This window comes from Pteropus alecto, unplaced genomic scaffold (genome assembly GCF_000325575.1).
Source record: "Pteropus alecto unplaced genomic scaffold, ASM32557v1 scaffold5, whole genome shotgun sequence".
Classification (NCBI taxonomy): domain Eukaryota; kingdom Metazoa; phylum Chordata; class Mammalia; order Chiroptera; family Pteropodidae; genus Pteropus; species Pteropus alecto.
In genome coordinates this window covers 7,403,003-7,422,862 of record NW_006441953.1, presented here as the reverse complement: position 1 = coordinate 7,422,862, position 19,860 = coordinate 7,403,003, and the positions used below count along the sequence as shown (strand labels likewise).

General features: G+C 35.0%; 2 protein-coding genes across 6 annotated transcripts in view; both read right to left on the bottom strand.

Moving 5' to 3' along the window:
* RRH (retinal pigment epithelium-derived rhodopsin homolog) overlaps nucleotides 1-13,030 on the bottom strand; it is a 15,097-nt gene extending 2,067 nt beyond the window's left edge. The window contains exons 1-5 of the mRNA XM_025051821.1: nucleotides 11,911-13,030; nucleotides 6,857-7,047; nucleotides 5,056-5,155; nucleotides 4,182-4,335; nucleotides 3,109-3,277 (exon numbers count right to left, since the gene is read on the bottom strand). Coding sequence (XP_024907589.1) covers nucleotides 3,109-3,277; nucleotides 4,182-4,335; nucleotides 5,056-5,155; nucleotides 6,857-7,047; nucleotides 11,911-12,016 — 720 coding nt within the window. The 5' untranslated portion in view covers nucleotides 12,017-13,030. The remainder of the gene's footprint in view (nucleotides 1-3,108; nucleotides 3,278-4,181; nucleotides 4,336-5,055; nucleotides 5,156-6,856; nucleotides 7,048-11,910) is intronic.
* Nucleotides 13,031-15,172: 2,142 nt separating this feature from the next.
* GAR1 (GAR1 ribonucleoprotein) overlaps nucleotides 15,173-19,860 on the bottom strand; it is an 8,557-nt gene continuing 3,869 nt past the window's right edge. For 4 of the 5 annotated variants that reach the window (XM_006918917.3, XM_015595026.2, XM_015595027.2 and 1 more), the window contains exons 5-7: nucleotides 17,850-17,988; nucleotides 16,198-16,272; nucleotides 15,173-15,816 (exon numbers count right to left, since the gene is read on the bottom strand). In XM_006918917.3, the coding sequence (XP_006918979.1) occupies nucleotides 15,803-15,816; nucleotides 16,198-16,272; nucleotides 17,850-17,988 (228 nt within the window). In that variant the 3' untranslated portion in view covers nucleotides 15,173-15,802. Of the gene's footprint in view, nucleotides 15,817-16,197; nucleotides 16,273-17,805; nucleotides 17,989-19,860 lie in introns of those variants that run through there. The other variant, XM_025051797.1, reaches the window with a different exon arrangement.

Genomic DNA, 19,860 nt, shown 5'->3' with positions numbered 1-19,860 from the left:
AAAACCCTTCATTGTACTTTGCTCATGCACAAAATCAGATGTCATCTATGATAACAAGAGCTTGTGAATGGATAGAATGTGACACAAGTGTAAAGAAGGGCTGCTTTCTTTTGGTGTGCTAGGGAGAATACGAAAGCTGGCTTTGATGAAAGGCAAATATAAACTCACTCCGAATCCACTTCTAGTAGTTGTGCTATGAACTGCTGGCATTGCAGGGTTTTTTTCCCCTCACTGTCATTATCTCCTAATCTAGAAAAATAACTTTCTAACTTTCTAAACTCAATCTGAAAAAAGAAACCTATACTGAACTCATTGAATTCAAATATAGATGATTTGAGCTTGACATATAAAATGTACAGTACAGACGATTTTGCAAAGGAGCTTTGTTGACATCTCATTTAAACAAAAATATAATTTTTACATTATTCCTTCCAAATTACCCACTGAAATGATGGAAAAGAGGTTTAAAAAAAATATCAACCCATAAGGACTGAGAATTACAGGTTAAACAACAGCTTTGTAAAAATTAAAACTGAATAACCTTTGTACAAGTGGCAAACTACTTATCAGACACAAGAATGGTCAAAAAATAAATTAATAATTTTTAGAGAGCTAGCAGTGAGGAAAAACCAGACACAGACTAATCCATCGCACAGAACTGTAGAAAATCTGAGGAACTGGAGGTGACAGCTAGCTCTGAATGTGGGGCTGCCCACGGAACTTACAACAGGGGAACTCATTGAAATCTGCAAAAAAAAGCAGTTAGACTTCTGATCCCCTCTGCACTCCACCGGGCAGCTAGCTGCCTCTTCCTCCCCGCAGAAGCACCTCAGAAGGTCAGCATAAGAGGAAGGAGAGCAGGGAAACTCAGGAGTTGGGGACACTGGGCTTAGCTGAGAGCTGGAGTGCTGTACTAAAAAGATGGGTGCTGTATGCTGTCCTCTTCCTGCTCTGAGCCATGAGCATACAGATAGACAGACTTGTACTCCCCCCGCACTCTGGAATGTGGAAGAATCACCTCCTTGGAAACTGACTAGCCCAGAAAATATGTAGAGATACAGACTGTCAGAAATCCCCCAAGAAACAGCCCATAAAAGAGCCTATGCAGAGCTTACAATCAGCTTTTTAGGACATCACTCTTCAATATGCAGGGACAGTCACTGACCACCAGACATTGAGGAAATAGGCAGACTGACAGGCAGAGACCAAAATGGTGCAAAAAACTCAGAAGAAACAAAAAATATGTGACGAGCAGAAGGAAAACGTAAGTGTATACATAATAACATTACAGAAGTGAGAGAGATATAAAACAAGAGGAGGCTATTTAAAAGGAGTATACAGTATAAAATAATACTTTTATCTATAACAATGTTTTTATCCTATATATAAAAGATAGAATTTTTTAAATACAATGGAAAGGTTGAACAATATGGTTAGCTGAGATTAGGTAAGGCAAATGACGTGAGTTGTGCAAGTGTAGGGTCCAATCCTGTCTCTATTTAAAATTTTATATTATGTTCAATACGAGTTTTTACATTAATTTTGACTTTTTTAAAATATTGCATTGATTGACTACTTTTTATTTTTTGGATTACTGAGTCTTTGGGTGCCTGTTTAAATTTTGCACTCAAGGCTTGAGCCTCACTCTCTTCACCTAAATCCCAGACCTGGACAAGGCTGAGGAAATCTCTCAGAAAGTAGATGCAAAAACAAACAAACAAACAAAAAAAAACAAGAAACAAACAAACAAGAAAACCCCAAACAGCGACAACATAGGAGAGAAAATTTTGTTTTTAATTAGAAGGTAAATCCAGGAGATTAAATATCCAAACAAAAGGAGTTCCAGGAAGAGAACACAGAGAACAAAACAGAGCAGGGGAGGGGAATCATCAGAGAAATAAGACAGGGACTCGCCCACAGGGGAGAACCTGGTCTTCACGTTGCAAGCACTTACCAAGTGCAAGCACATGAGTGAAAAAAGAGCCACTCCAAGGCACATTGGTAAGAAATTCCAGGAAATCGGAGAAACAACCCTACTAGTTTCCAGAAAGAACACACAGATAGGTCAGTCACCAGAATACCGTCAGCAACACCGGAAGCTAGGAGACTGTAAAGCATGCCTTCAAAAGTCTCTGAAAATCATTTTTCTACTTAGAATTCTATACCAGGCAAATAATCAGTCAAACATGATAGGAGAATTTTAAGACATTTTCAGGCATGCAAAATCTTTAAAAATGTACCTCCCTGTAACATTCTCAGGAATCTTCTTAAGAAAGTACTCTACCAAAGGAGAGGGAGTAACCTAGAAAAAGGAAGACATGCAACCCAGGAAACAGGCGATCAGACCCAGGACAGAGGTCAAAGGCCCTCCTAGTTGGATATGAAGGAGATCCTAGGATGCCAGCTCTCTGGGCAGTAGTTTTAGAGAATGGCCAATGTAAAGCAGAGTGAGAGGCCCTGGAGTGCCAGGAAGGAAAGTTCCAAGAACAGGAGAAAGTCAATGTAGTCTCTGATGCCTTTGAAAGTACTGAGAGGAAATCGATGTTTCTGGAGAAGAGATTAGAGATGTATTAGTGGCAAGTACACAGAAAACCAAACTACAAAAAGAGAGGAGGCAGCGAAAAAGAGAGGGGGAAATAGAAGGAGGAAGGGATAGAAAGAAAGAAAAAATAAACAAATTATGAACTCCATGGGGAAGAAAAAATGTTTTACAAAAAAAGAAATGTAAATCATAGATTCCCACAGAGAGCTGCAATAAATAAAATTTAGGCAATCACAATAATATAAAACTGAATCTTCATCTTACCAAATAGTAACATTATACTAATAAGATAAAGAGAGAGAAAGGTTGGTGGGAGGAATAGGAAAGGTTGGTGGTATAAGAAAAATAAATTCTCATTGTCTGTAGTAGGAAATCAAAAGGTAGTAGCAAACAAAAATATTCAAAACAGCAGATAAGCACAGTGTTTAGAAATATGGAGGCAAACACCAGAAAAAAGAGCCAGAGAGTAAAAATCAAGGAGTAGAGAGAGGTGACTCCTGGGGCCAGGGTATCACATATGTGTAAAAGCTTGATTACAAAATATCTTAAGGATTTTAATGCCTTACCTTTGTTACATCTACCTGATCTGACCAATCTCTGTTGAGGTACTCAGTGCAGTTACTAGTAGTATGACATTTAATAGATCGAGTGACATGGTAATAACAGTAAAACATCACTGCCAAGGGTATAATAAAATTTATCGCAATGACTGTCATCGTGAAAGAAACAAAAGATCTGAAAATAAGAAAAGGGAATCATTAAATCACTACTTATTTTTCATGTACTAAATAGGGGAAGAACAACAATAATAATTAAAAATAACACTGACACTATCCAGCAGTCTTTATTTTATTAAATAGTTTAAGAAGTATATTGGACTTTTAGTTCGTTTAGACTAGAGGTTGGTAAACTATGGCCTATGGGCCAAATCCTGCCTGTCATTTATCTGTATAACTAAAGTTTTGTTGGAACCACATTCATTTAAATACTGCTTCTGGCTGTTTCTACAAACAGAGTTGAATAGTTGCAACGGAAACAGTACTGCCTGTAAAGCCTTAAATTATTTACTTGTCAATCCTAGAGAAAAAATTTTAGACTTAGATTTAGTTTGAGATTTAAAAATTTTCTATTTGTTTTTCTGAGTAATCTTTCATCTTCTTTAACAAACTAAATTACCCTCTTTTCCCTGGTAAATATAGAGGAGCATCACTAACCAGTGAGCAAATCCTTGCAATGACAGTTCTTTTGCTGCATAATTCTCAGAAGATGCCTTATCGCCAGACTGACTTGACAAGATAAGGAGTCAGCCTGAGCTTTCACCAGAGCTGTATGCTGTCTAGCAATACTAACAGTTTCCGCTCATATTTCCCCTCTGAGGTGCAAATATCAGAAGGGTGCTCTGTACCCCCTTTGCTCCCAGAGGAGAGAGAAGAAGTGTCAGGGTAAGGGGGAAACAGGAAGCTGGATGATCTTTACTTGCAAACTAGCATAACTCAATGCTGAAATCACATCATCACTATCAAGGAAGCCCTTTGCCTCACTCTATATGGAAAACATTTGATCTGAGCTTAAATTTGAAATAGTGAGAAAATATCTACATTAAAAGCATTTGATTTTAAAGTGTAAAAGTGTCTCTTACACATCATTTTTCCGCCAGTTTATGGTACAGGTGGCCCCAGTAGGATCTGGGGCATAACTAGCCCACCCTATGATAGGCATCAAGGCCCAAAAGAGGCCATTGATCCAGGCCCCCAGAATCATGCTGATGTAAGTGTTGGTGGTCATTCTTCTTCCTGTTAACAAACATGAAATATTAGCATCATTTGCCAATAATGGAATTCATATCTTCACTTTGTTTTAACTGATAATTCAAAGTTGTTATCAAGTAGATTCTCTACAGAGCACTTTAGTTCACTTAAAGCCTATCCACATGGACCATTGATCCAGGCCCCCAGAATCATGCTGATGTAAGTGTTGGTGGTCATTCTTCTTCCTGTTAACAAACATGAAATATTAGCATCATTTGCCAATAATGGAATTCATATCTTCACTTTTTTTTAACTGATAATTCAAAGTTGTTATCAAGTAGATTCTCTACAGAGCACTTTAGTTCACTTAAAGCCTATCCACATGGATTCATATTCTGAAAAAAAAAAAAAAAAAGGCATTTAACTGGAAATCTAAATAATAAAAAGGATCAGCCTGAGGATAAGCAGAGAGAAGTGCTTTCTAGAAATAAAGAAGCAGCATCTACAAAGACCCCCAAGCGGGAAGGGCATGGTCAGGACCCCAAAGTGAGAGGGCCCTAGCCAAAACAGCGCCTTGGAAGCTGTTAGGAAATCTGGATTTTATTCTCACAGAAAATCACTGAACATTTTGAACAAGGATTATCAGAGGAATAAGGCTGACCATGACTGCAATCCACTACATTTATATTTTAAAGTGAACGTGTGTTGAATGATACTTGAGCAAAAAAAACGGATTCATTGAGAAAGCTGAGGAAAGTGCTGTACCTGCATCAGGACGGCAGATGGTCAGGTATCGATCCATGGCCACGACCGTGAGTAGTCCAATACTTGCCATTCCAAAAAAGATATTCAATCCAGCATAAATCTGAAAATCAAAATTGGAAAGAATCCACCATTCTACATACCCTTCAAAAGACATTTATATTTTTATTCCATTGTTAGAATGTATTTTAAATACATTGAATGTTTTTTATTTTCTAATTTTAAAATATATCTTCCATTGTCAAATTGTAACTAGTTTAATACAGGCATTTTTAGAAAATGTTTTGGGACTTCATAAAGTAAAATAAACTTTTTTTAAATTTTAAGACTTAAAACTTCTACAGAGCATACTCTGTTTTATAAACAGCGTGCAAAAACAAACCACCTATTAGGTGCAATGCATATAACAAACAAAAGATTAATATTCAGAAGGCAGACAATTCAATAAAGGGAAAAGACAAACAGGAAAATAAATTAGTCACACAGAGGAAATCTGAATGTTTATGAGATAGAACAAGTATAAACCACGTTACATATTCAAAGAAATGCAAATTATAAGACACCATTTTGTACCCATCGAAAAGATAAAAATTTAAAAGTCTAACAATCCCAAGTGTTGAGATGAATATGGAGAAATAGAAGTCCTTGTAAGTGGCATAACCATTTTGGAGAGCCATTTAATCATATCTGATAAAATTGAAGATGAACATTCTCTATAACCCAACCACCCTATCCTAAGCAATGTGTCTAAAAAATTCTCACATGTTGGAGGAGACAACTGTAAGAACATTCATTGAAGTCCTTTTTGTGACAGAAAACTACTAGGAATACATGCCCAATAACAGAAAAATGAGTAAGTATATTAGGGTATATTCATAAAATGAGTGACTTGCAAATTCGCCCATCAACATGGCTAAACCTCAAAAATACAATATCAAATGATGAAAGAAAATTGCATAATGTAAACAATATATTATTTATATAAAATTTAAAACATTCAGACAGTATCTAGTTTATGTATACATTACTATGTAGTAAGATACAAAAATATTCATGGGAGAGAAGGGAATAAAATTGGGGATGATATGCAATGACCTTCAGTAATATCTGAAAATTTTATGTTTAAAAAGATAAACAACCTGAAGCACATATTGAAAAACATTAAAATTTGACAAATCTAGTTGGTGCACACATGGATATTTACTATTTTCCATTACTCTTATTTTACTCTCTATAATTTTATAGCTTAAAATAATAAACTTTTAAAAATTTAAGCCAAAAGTCTTATTTCTCTACTATCTTAATGCAAATTAACATTAATTTATCTCCTTGTCAGTAAAAATAATAGCAGATATATTTAACAGCAATTCTAATGGAGGACTTTTCATATTAAAAAAAAAAATTAACAAGTAGTACCTTAACTACATGACTTAAATATTATGATATAATAATTCTTTGTTTCAAATGAAAGCAGAGTATTTCTTTTTGAATTTGCATTACGCAAGTTTTCATTTGAATAGGCGTTTTTGCTTTTCTTCTCTAGCTGAATGCTAATTTTTTGTTAGTTTGTTTTTTTCCTTTCGGTTAGGGAAATTTTGAAAATATAATGATGACTAGCAATTTCATATCTCTTATTAAAGAATGTATTTCCCAGTCACTCCTGAAGCTGTTTTCAACAAAAGCACCTCATCTATTACCTTATATAATCTTATTTAATTGAAATCTTTGAAATTTTTTTTAGACATTTAAATCTACATCTCTTTAATCTATTTTATCCAGCTTTCACTCTAAAGATTTCCAATACCTGACATCCTGCGTATCCAAATTTCCAACTTCCATACAGATCTGAAGCAGCAGACATGGGGTAACCAATGCTACTGACCCCTATATCAGTGACAGCCAGATTAATGATAATTGCATTTGTGGGTGTCCGAAGTTCCTTGTACTTAAAGAAAATGCCCAGAACTATTATGTTGCTGAGAATACTTATCATACCTGAGAACATATACAAAAATATCAAAAATTTTCTTTAATTTAAATATTTAAAAGCAATATCAAAATTAAATATTCAAGCCCCTTCAAAAACATTGCAAATCCATTTTAGTCCATTTATTTGAAGAGCTTCGGATGTTCTTAAAACTAATTGAGTACCTTCACAGGCTTCTGTGAAATAGAAATAAGAAAATTAAAACATAAAGAATCTGCCAATTGCATAAACCAGCACCTAAGGCTGGTTTTAATGTCATTGTTATTAATCACCATCCTTGAAATTCCTCCCTTGCCTTTCATACCAGTTCTTTATCCCTTTTCATTCAACTAATTGCCATTAAACATTTATTAAGCATCTTCATGTCTAAGATTACATGACTGTTCCAATATTTCTTGAAACTCGACATGTCCAAATCTGAATTCTTCATCCAACATGTGTGGAAGGTCATTGCACATTCACACACACCCACACACACACACACACACACACACTGCAAGCTTGGCTATCCAGAGAGGAAGTCAAGCTGGCCTTCAGGTACATTGAGAAGCCCCACAGGCGATATCACCCTAGTCAAGTTTCCAGTCTGGGATCTGATTCTTAGCCTTGCAGGTGCAGAAACACAATGTTGTTGGTGCCTCAGAACTGGCTGGACTCGAGTTGATAGATGACTAAATTACTTAATCAGAAGCCAATGTACTAATTTACAATGAGAATATTGTTGAGTAGACCAGATGTGTGTGTTAGTCTGATTAACACCCCTACATGTTGCAAAGGATGTGTACCCTTCCCATAAAACTGCTGTGAGCCATACTAGGTTCTAATGGTGGGGGTGGGGGATGAAGAAAAAGATGCTAGAGCCATTACTGGAGTCCTAGCAGCTAAAGGAGGATAAGCAACCAAGGAAATAGGGTTGTTTTCACCATTGTGAAGAAAAACTGGTGAGCAGTTTTCCCAGCTATTGTCTGAAAGAGGGATGGTTTCCAAACACCAACACACAAAAGCATCAGCTAAGGAGGAACTTCTATCATATCTTGGCACCCTAGTCAAAACTTCCATTTATCATCCTGTTACACTAATCTTCCAGATTCCCATTCTTTCCCACTCCATGCTGCTGGCAGAACGAGCTTACTACAACATAGAATTAACCACAGCTCTTCTCCTCCTCAAATGTCCAGTACTCTCCAGCCTGTGGGATACAAGTCCATCTGTATCAATCTGATATTGCAGACTCTTTGCCTCAAACTGTTTTCACCCTCTCCAAGGAAATTTTCATATTTGTCAAACAAACCCTCCATTCTAGTTAAATATCAAATACACCAGTTAAATATCAAATACGACAAATACTTGTTATAAATTTTGACTCATACTTCTCCCACTTGGAACACCCTACTTTATCTATACAAATGCTACCCATCCTTCGAAGTTCTGTTTAGCCCAATTCTGCCACAAAGCCTTTTCCTACTGACAGTATATTCTAAATTCCCAAGGGACTTGCTTATACTACACTCAATCTTATGTGATGCTATATGTTTAACTTTTACATATTCCGAGTTTTCCCATATAGATTTCAGACTCCTAATGATTTGTACGTTCTTTGACTATGTGACACATAGCAGATTTATATAATAAATGGACCACAACTAAAACTCGTATTGCTTAATTTCTATTATTCCTGAAAAGCATAATTAAGGCACAATGACAGCAAATTTGATGATTATTTGGCTCCACTTTTAGCATCTAGTATTATAGCATGTATTCAAGAAATATTTCAAAAAGCTTACTGAATTGAAGAATCTTTCTGGGCTAGCTACAAACTTGATGATTTAAAGTCAGACACTGTGCAGCAAGTTGCTGCCTACCAAGTGTGCAACCAAAATAAAGTAGCTGTGCTTTGGGGGAGGTCTTAGTTACAATGGGTGGTGTGAGGTAAACAAGGTAAACAATTTAGCCCTTTTCTCTGTTCTCTCTGCCACTGTCTCAAGCACTCTGCTTCATTTCCCTTGCTGTGTTTCCCAATGAATAGACAAAGGTCATTTAACGGTTAGGTCTAAGTTAATTTTCCCTTGGCTTCTGTGGCTTTTCTCCAATTTCTTTGGCAGATCCTTCTTCCTGACCTTTCTTCATCTCTACCTTGTTAAATATGTGCATTGTTCAAGTTTCTGTCCTAGACCTTTCTTTTCACATTCAACACATACTCTGAGTGATTTCATACATATCCAAGGCTTTCCGCTGATACTTTCCAAATCGATATAAAATTCAAACCGATATGTCCAGCTTTTTAATGGACGTCTCTCAAACAGAATGCAGAAACTTCTCCATCTGCCCCAAACCTGTTCTTTTACCCAGGTGTGTTCCTATCTTGGTGAATAGCTTTGTCATCTATCTAGCACACCGAAAAGGAAATCTAGTTGTCATCTCTGATGTTCCCTCTCCTTCTCCCCCAATCTCCACATTCAACCATCAAGTCTAACTTCTAGCTCTTAAATGTGTTTACTATTTTGTCCCCATTGTCCCTACTCCTTCCTCAGGATCCTTTCTAATCTTAATCATGCAGGAATCTCCCACATAGCTACTACTATAGCTCATTTCTAAAGCACAAATTGAATCATGTCATTCAGTGACTTGCCTTTAAAACTTTTTCAGTTCTTCATTACCTGGTACACAGATATTCTCTTTAGCCTAATAGTTCTCACCCTTCATTTAACAATTAATTCATAATGAATTTATTTCAGATCCTTAATTCACCCTCTTGCCTTTTAGCCTTAATTATAGAAAGGGAGACTGCTCAAGTTGGTAAAAGTTCGTAAGCTAAAATTTAAGAGAAATAATAAATTAAAAATTAAATTTAAAATGAAAACTCTAAATAGGCTTTTGGTAAAAGTAACGAATAAAATAAATGCTTTGACTGAATTCTTTTCTTCATAGTTTTGGATTTGGTTTAGAAGTTTAAGTGGGTTTTGTTAAAGGGGGAAATTTGGAGAAGTAAAGAACAAATGTTTGAACGAAAGCATAAAGAGGTTAGATATGCTTCCTTCAGTTCATCTACCCAAAACACAAACAAACAATACACACTCACAGTATTCTTTGATAAAACAGACCCTTGTGTTTATATGTGAGGGCTACGGAACCAAAATGCCCGAGTTCAAATCCTGGTATAAACTACTTAGTAGATGTGTGTGTTCGCCAAGTTACCTAAACTCTTCATCTGGATAAATGAGGAAAAAACTAATTCGCTTACTGAATTAATGTAAGAATGAGTTATTCTGTACACATATTTAGAACGGTGTTTGTTATATATTAACTATTCAAACACTTTTATAGTAGCAGCAGCAGTGGTGGTCGCAGTCATCAGAATCATAGTAATAAGATTACTACCATTAAAGCTACAGAGATAAGAACCAGAGAGAACATTTCTTAAAAGAAAATTTTCTTTGCATGTTATTTTTGTAACCAGATCAAAAATGCTATCCTTTCCTGGTTATCCACAAAAAACTAAACCAAAAGTTTGTATACAAAGTATTTTTATGTAATTGTTGTAAGGTTTTCTCTTTAAGTAGCTTATTGTTTTCTCATATGGTTGCAACAACAAAACAATCAAAGATAGAACTTGTCCAGTACTTATCATACAGATGTATTCAAATGAATGGGTTAGCATACACCTGAAATTTACAAAAATTAACTGAGGAACCACAATTGCCAGCTAGCACTGAAGTAATACTCTGTGAATTATGGGGAAACTAAGCAATTATAAAGAATAAACTGGGTACAGTTAAGATTTGTTCTACTTTTCACCCTGCTTGTGAATATATTTGAAAATTTTCATAAATCAATCCAAAAAATAAGCCAAGATAACAGAATTACTTCTAAAATGCATTATTGAGCACAGTTGGAAATGAAATGGTTGCTCGATTGTAAAATTTATACAATTTATATGTAAAGATGAGAATCAGAGAACTTCTACTGTCATTTCTCCCTTTTGTTTTTGTTATTTTTTTGGCAAATAAATATTTATCTTAATCCAATATATACATCAATGTGTATATGTGGGGAGGAAGAAACAAGTATTTGTCCAACAAACACTGTGTCATTTAGGTGCATTTATGTGTCATTTAATTTTACTCTTCATAACAACTGTGATAAGTAGCTTATTCTTATGCTGTTTTCCAGATGAGAAAATGGGAGAACAAAAAGGTGAAGGAATTTGTTCAATGTTGTAAAGATACTAAAAAATGAAATAGAAAGCTCAAGAGTTTTTCAATACAGCAATCTGGAATGAGCTGAATTTTCACTCTGTCCTCAATGACAATACACTCTACTCTCTTTTTATGACTTTTTCTTTCCAGGAGGATCTTTTGATCTTAACTAGATTTCCACCAAGTACAAAACTATGAAAAGGATGCATGAAAACAGTAAATGACATAAAAACACATTTTTGCCATGGCAGAGTCTTCCCCAATTAAAACTTAATATAACAATGTAATAACCAAAGATATGGATGATTATATAAAAGAACGATTCATTTCATAGAAAACTTTTCTCAGCTCCACTTCACTGCTCTCATTGTTTATCAAGATTCAAAGTAACTTATGATATTAACAACCATTAACAACGCTTTCATTTATCCTCTTACCTACATTATCTAATTTGATCTTTACAGCCAGGAAATATAGCAAGTATTATCATCCTTATTTACATAAGCATTCCAGCTTATAAAAGACAAGTGACTTCTGGAGGTTGGCCGACAATAAGGAACTTGAAACATTCTCTCTGAAGCCATCCTTTTTCTACTCCTTATGCTGAAAACCACTGCTTTTCTTCACCCATTCGACAGCAAAATTACTGTTAATGGAGTAATTAAACATCCGTACCTGCGATAATCAAGTAAGTTGCAACAATATTGTGTTCAGTCTGTGAAAAGACAGAGCCATCTTCATTTTTAGAGTTTGAACTGTTGCCTAAATTATTCCTTAGCATTTTGGAGGGAAGATATTGAAAGAGCCTTCACAATAAGCCTTCAATAATTATGAAGGTATAAATGCCACTGAGGGAAGAATTTTCAGAACCAATCATTTCCACTTCAAGACCTCAAAGAATGGCCTTTTCATAGAGGCCCTTCTGTACCAAATGTGATTGGCCCAAGGGGAAAGGATTTTAACTCCCAGAACAAGGGAAAAGCTTATTAGCAAAATAAAGAGAAATACCAAGGCCCACATTTTAACCAATTTGGACATCAGCCTTATATCTAAGGAGATTATCAAGTGCAAACATCCCATTTACACAATAAACATACTCAGAAAACCAGTGCAGGAGCTGACTTAACGGTTCTCTGCTGGAAATCAGTTCTGAAATTAAGAGCCAGACTTAGTCCTCTCAAACTATTCAAAGTCCGTTTTCAGTTAACCCTTTCAAGTTTTTCCATTTTAGTTCCTTTATTTTCCCATAACAATTTACTAGAGACAATAAATAATCTCCCTTCATCCGAATGTCACACCCCTAAAGGTAATAATATTGTTTGGTATATGTCCTGCTTTTCTTTGCTTACACAAACATACTCACACATGAGTTTGATGTTTCTCCCACTTTAAGTAAAAATATGGAGATATGCATATATGAAATCATTCTATATCTTTGTTTTTTCCCTCTAAAGCCATATAAATCCCAGGTCTACAAATCTAACTTAATAGTTATATTTTCATACCACAACCTACTTCACAATCCACTTAATTTACTCCACGTTTTGATATGTGCAATTACCTGATAATAATAATCATTGCATACATCAGTCAAGTATCTAGATTCAAGCATCTTGACAATCAGGGGTCCCCAAACCCAGGGCTGTGGACAGGTACCTGTCCATGGCCTGTTAGGAACCAGCTGCACAGGAGGAGGTGAGCAGTGTGAAGCTTCATCTGTATTTGCAGCCGCTCCCCAGCGATAGTATCACTGCCTCAGCTCCACTTCAAATCATCAGGCATTAGATTCTCATGGGAGCACCGGGTCCTGGTGCCAAAAATGTTGGGGACCACTGTAAAGGGCAGGGCAATTCTAATATTCTGGACTATCTTGTTATACAAAACAAAAACTGGGTTACATAAGTGGGTTAGAATCTGACATGAACATTTATTGTTAGAATAAGAACATTTATTGTTAGAATCCCCAACACTTTTTTACCTATATTTTTATGCCATGTAATATTAAAACCTGATTCTTCTTAACAGTGAATTTATTACAATTAGTAACTTTAGAGAAATGCTAGATGCACCAAAGTTAACAGTGTAAGCATATAGAAGAACCACTAGAGGGCTCTATCTACCCATTTAACTTCATTTTATAACTCGTAGAATGGCTTAGCAAGAAGGCACCAGAGCCTGCTTTTGCCTCAATTCTCTCGGCTACCTATAAAAACTGAAGAAGTTAAATCGGTTGGGTGAACCAGTCCCAGACCCTATAGCTACCAGAACTCAAATTTTTAATAAATGTAAAGTAATACTCCAAAGAGTATCTATACTAGCAAAGTGAATCTCATCAATATTCCAATTCTAAAATATTTTCAAATAACTCCAAAGCAATGAACATAAAACTCAAGTAGAACTCTCGCTTTTAAAAATCTATGGGTTACTGGAATTTGAAACTTTTGGGGGGTAAGGGGATCCAGCATGTAGAAAAAAAAAAAATAGTATGCTTTGGTTCATAGTCCCTTCTTTTTCTGTAATAGATTATACCTAGCTGTATTATCCACTAATTTATACTTCGATTTATAAAAGCTGAAGAATAATAATTTCAAAGATAGCCAACTGTCTGCTGCAGATAAAAATTTTACAAATATGAGGGTGGCAGGTTCAATTCAATGTACTTTTTCATGCTTCTTTCCTGAGTGACACAGAAAAGTTATATTGGGATGAAGCTTAGAATACTAAGAAATATAACTATTTCACATCAAAACATTTACATAGCTCACAATTTTTTAATTTCATAAACTTCACTTGCCTAAAGTCAATTCTTTCATACTCTTCTCAAATTTTCAGGAATACTAGGAAACTGCTTAATTCCATTAAACTGTTTAATTCCTATGGCAACAGGTGCACTTTAACATGATGCAATCAGAATGTTTTTGTTAAAACTCAAAAGATCTAATATGTGAATAATCAAAATCTTTTACAATGGAACTCAGTGATATCAAAATACCAAAATCACTAATATTAGGCTCCCTAAATATATGAACTTGATTCAAAACTAAATGTCCCAAAGGAAATCCAGAAAAAAACTACTATAAGAAAGGGAAAAAAAATAAGATATGGAAATAAAAGTTCAAAGATGGCCAATAGTCAAAAGATATACCTAAGTAAAAGGTGACGTCTCCAAATGGTTTGTCTGCCGATCTATACATATTGCCATCACAGCCATTCTAGACGTTTTTTTAATGTTCAAAAAAAGTATAGGAACGTTGCACTATTATTTGTCCGTGGGATGATGTCATGGCCCTGCTAGAGCTTGCCATGTCTTTTACAAACCCAAAGTAAAAACCTTGGCCCTAACGCTCACTGAAAATTCAACCCAAGGATTTTAACAAATAGCCTCCTTTCCCACATTGTAAAAGCTTCTTGTGCAACAGTAATTTTTAACATATTTTTTTCATCATATGTATTTATGGCCTACATATTTACTAAATCTGCTGCAATTCCATTAATCAAAAAAGATAAGTAAAACCCCTAATATTGGCATAGGCAATACTATATGCTACTCAAATGAGCATTCAAGAGTTAACCAAGTATTTGGTTAGAAAATCTAAGAAATGATATGGCAACATCATTCCTTCTGAGAAAACACCCAAATAAAGGAGAAAAAAATCATTGGCAGGGGAAATGGTCTTGTATCACAGTATTCTAACTTGCTATCATAGTTACTTCTTGATACTAGCAATAGAGAGCAAAACCAATTTCGTTTGAAATGTCTCTAGCCAGGAATCTGAAAGTGTAGCAGGCAATCAAATGTTTACCTACGGTGAATTACAGCTCAAACTTTTAGAGTCCCTTTAAAGGTAAAATAGGAACATTCAGTGAATCTTTCAACAGTCAATCTATATTGAATGAGAAAAATTAAATGTTTCTTCAGAAATAACCTAAACTTCAGTTCTCACTTTGAACTTTATTCTAACTTTGATTTATAATCAATACTAAAAATTTCTAATCAATTAATTTTAATTGCAATTAGAGAAATCACTTTACCAACACACAAAAGAAAAATACAATACAGGGAGATGTTCTCATATACAAAAGGCAAACATTTTGAAAGGGGTATTAGTTTACATATAATGTTGAAGTGTTTTTCCTTTAGCCAATTTTTTTAAAGATCAGTTATTTATGTAAACAAACCATTTTTTCTATGTGAAATCCACTGGGTTTAAGCTTTGGTTGTTCATTTTAACTTAAAAATTCTTCTGGTTTAATAAACACAGCTCTAAATAACTTAAAGGAATAAAACAATTTATTTTAAAAATTCAAATATGCTTCAAATGAAAACTATCCATTCATTCAGCTTCAAGCATTATACAAAACATTAAAACACTGTTCATACTCTTTTAGAGCAAAACTGCCTATTCCGTTGCACTCATGTTTGTATGCCATTGACATTTTAGTGCACTGTCATAAAATGACCAGTTCTTCAAGACTTGCTCAAGAAACAGCTTTCTGATCCATAGAAGTAGATCACGCAGGTTAATGCGGAAACCAACTGATGAAGTTTCTCTGTCAACTGTTACACTTAATGTCCTCTCCCTGATTAAAAGAAAATGAAAGTATTAAGGGTATAGAAAAATGAATTTTTTAATAGTATTGTTACTCAAATATCAAGTTTAAAATTAGCATCAGTTCTTGCAATGTTTAGCAAACCTACGTTCCCAAATTTAACTCATTCATATTACACCTTTTTATTTTTCAAATTTGAAAAGCAGCAAAATAAATTAGAAGTAGGTGAAAAAATTCCAAGGGAAAAGCAAAGAAAAGTGATATAAAATGAAGCTAAAAATGAGGCTAAAGCAAAGAACACTATGGTGTTCTTTATATTTGCTGGCAAACAGAAATAAAACTAAATATTTTAAAACAGCAGACAATACCGATTCTAGAATTCAGTCATTTAAAGATTCTTTTCATACTCACCTCTGAAACCACCTCCTCCTCCTCTTCCTCCTCTGAAGCCGCCACCTCTACCTCCTCTTCCACCTCTAAAACCACCTAAAAATCAAGGAACTATTTATGAAATACCTTGGCCTATCATATTCTGATAACCCTACAAATAAAAATATAATTCCTACAATTATAAAGAATAATAACTATAGATTTACATATTTTACCTTGCAAAATTTTTTAAAAGATAAAAATGGAGAAACCGTAGTAAGTTTCCCAATTGAATAGCAGGCTAAAAACCCTAGATTACAACTTTTTAAACAAGTATTTTGTTTTAATGACTTAGAAAAGCTTGTTACTTTGAAGTTTGATTTAGCCCTATCGTTAAATGTTATGGGTATCTTAATTTTGATTAGGGTAAATACTTTTTTGATTGAACAAAGGCTTTTTATCCTAAGAACAAAGGGTAGCAGATATGGGCAGGTTCACTCTGGGGATGTTACAATAAATACAGTGTTTAAGGTTAACTGAGCTACATATGGACCATGACTGATCCTCACATGTTGATGAGCCTTCAAATTTTAAATTTTTACAGCATTTTTCTATTATACAACACTTGTCGGCTTCCTACTTCAGTCTCCGTTTTTACTTATTTTGGGTGCTAACTCTGTAAGGAATGATGAATTATAAAAACAGAAATTATAAAAAGAAACAAATATGTACTTCTAAAAAACTGTATAAAAATACAAAGGTTTTAAAAAAGACTAAGGTTGTGAATTATTTTTAATGTTATATGTGAGACTAAATATAGAATAGGAATTAGTGAATCTCTCTTCACCAAATTATCAAAGGGGGTATTCCCAAAAATATTTAAGAAAGATATTCAGATCTCTTGAGATTATCTTCTAGCTATCTAGACCCCCAAAAGTACATTTACAGAGGGAAATTACTAAATTGAGAGAGGCAAAGGTAGGAATAGTTCTCTTTCTGATCCAGTAACAAGCTTTCCAATCCCAATTTTCAGCTCCTCTTCCTTACCACTTTCGCTGTGCCCAACATCTGGTCATACGCCCACACATCATCCCCAAGCCTGCCTATTGGCTAGTTGCCCATAATGAGGAATGTACCAAAGCTTTGGGGAAACACATATGTCAAAATACTGAACTCAAACAATTAATTTATTGGTAGTGATCTTTGACTTATCAGAAGATACAGATTTTATTTCTGGGCTGCCAATTTTTGATTAGGGCATATTACCTTTTGTAAGCCTCCATTTCTTCACCCATAAAATAAGGATATCACCTACCTTGCAAGGTTTTGCTGAATATTAAAAGAATACACTTGGATATTAAAAGACTATCTGACCAGCTCTCCGCATATAATCAACACTCAGTGATATTAACTAAAACTCAGTTATGATAATCTTATACTTTATAAAATGCCCAACAAAACATGAATAAGCCAAAGAGATGAATTCCCTCAAAATTATACTTTTTTTCTTTTTTAAATAAGTTACTGAAACTAAGCATTATTACTGTAGCAATGTGCCAAGATTTTAAAATAGCATTACTAAAAATAAAATAATAATAAACATAAGGAAGGTTTGCCTATATACAAAATTGTACTATATGAATTGGCTGCAGCTTTGAAATCTCATTAGAAAGTTTCTCCCACAAGTAACTTACCGCCTCTACCGCCTCTGCCAACTCCTCCTCTTCCTCCTCCTCGACCACCCCTGCCACCGCCTCTCGGAGGTCCCTTCTCACCCGGAGGTCGAGGTAAAAACCTCTGCAGTGGCAACAGCTTATACGGATCTATATAAAACTGGAAGTATAAAAAAATAATTAGTCTGTTGACTTGGGGGTAGTATAGTATAATCATTGAGAACTTACACGTCAGGCTCAAAACTACCTGGGTTCAAATCCCAACCCTACTACATTCTACTAGGTGGCCCTGGGCAAGAACTCTGTGCCCTAGTTTTCTGATCTGTAAAATCAAGATAATAAAGTATGTACCTCACATAGTCCTTGTGAGGATCAAGAGAGTAATGTACATAAAGCACTTAACTTTAGCACATGACAAGCATTATACGCATATAAATAGAAACCAAGACTAATTCAATCTTGTTTCTCCTTATAGAAAATTCCTTCAAAAAATCAACATTTTAAAAAATAAATCTATTAAATATTTAGCATTAAAATCGCAAATAAAGTACTGATATACTAAATATTCCAAGACTTTAATAAAGGGTCAAATCGGTAATGGAGGATTTGCAGAAACTAAACCCACTCTATATTTAAAGAGGATATTTCTCACAATAATGAAATAAATGGGGTATTTTTCACAATTTTACACAAAACACACGAGGGCTTCAAAACCATAATGTATTACTTACAACAAGACATTTGAATCCCTCTTTAGCTATCACTTTATCATTCTTCCCCTCAAAGCCCATCCTCTCAAAAATGTCGTCTAGCTCCACACTATCCAATATGGCAATCGCTAGCCACATGTGCCTATTTAGATTTAAATTAATTAACAATTAAAAATTCAGTTCCTGAGTCACACTAGCCACATTTCGGGTGCTCAAAAGCAACCAATGGCTATTCGCTACTAAACTGGGCAAGAATTTCCATCATCACGGAAAATTCTTCTGGACAGTATTGGTCTGGACTATCATAATAACCTAGGCTGGATAAGAAGGGCCTAAACCTGAACAGTGGATCTAGAAACAAGGAGAATGTACCAATTTAGCATGTGATAAACAAAAACACTAAATACATCCTCATATAAATAATATTGTAGCAAAAGGCAGGCATTCAGATTAAATTTAAGGCTATTACAGGCAAATTCTTTTTTTCAGGTCACCAAATGAGAAGCCTGGCTCTTAGGCTCAACCAAAAGAAACAGTGCAATTTCCCAGTTGAGTACTTGTCAGGGTTTCTTCAGCCAGGTGCCATCTGAGGCATTGCTCTCATCTGATCTCCCAGTCCAAGCTGGGGTTCTGGGCCCACCACACCACTGGCTCCATGACCAGCTGACCTCCATGTTGTTAAATCCAGTAAACACTGCAACAGCATGTTGCCACAGTTGAGTACTTCCTCCTGGACCTAGTCTGTTCTCTTGACTTTTGTGATAGCACTTTTATGAAACACTCCTGGTTTGCCTTTCCCGTCTCCACTAACAGATATATTTAGGAGGTACCCAGGCCCTATCATATACTGTCTGTATAAAGTCAACTTCCCAATTCTATTTCTAGTCCACTCTTCCTTTGAGCTCCTATGTATCTCGGAAGTGCTTCAAACTCATTATGTCCAAAACTGAACTCATTCTCTTACCACAATTTCCTTCTCCTTCAGTGTTACCCATTTCAGTGAATGGTGACACCATTCACAAAAATGATGAAATCAGACATCTGAAAGATGGTGATATTTTTTACTCTAACCTCAATAGCTTATCAATTTCCAAGATGTATCAATTCTACTTCTTCTCTCTCTCATAAATCCATCAATTTTTTTTCTACTTCCACTATCACTGCCCTAGTCCAAAATATCTTTTCCAGGACTACTACAGCAGCCTCCAATCTGGCCCTTTCACTTACAGTACTGACACCTTCCTAGGGTGCTCTTTATTTGTCCAGTGTTCTTTTTTGAGTATAAATTTAACCATATTTATTTTAATACTTAAAAACAAAAC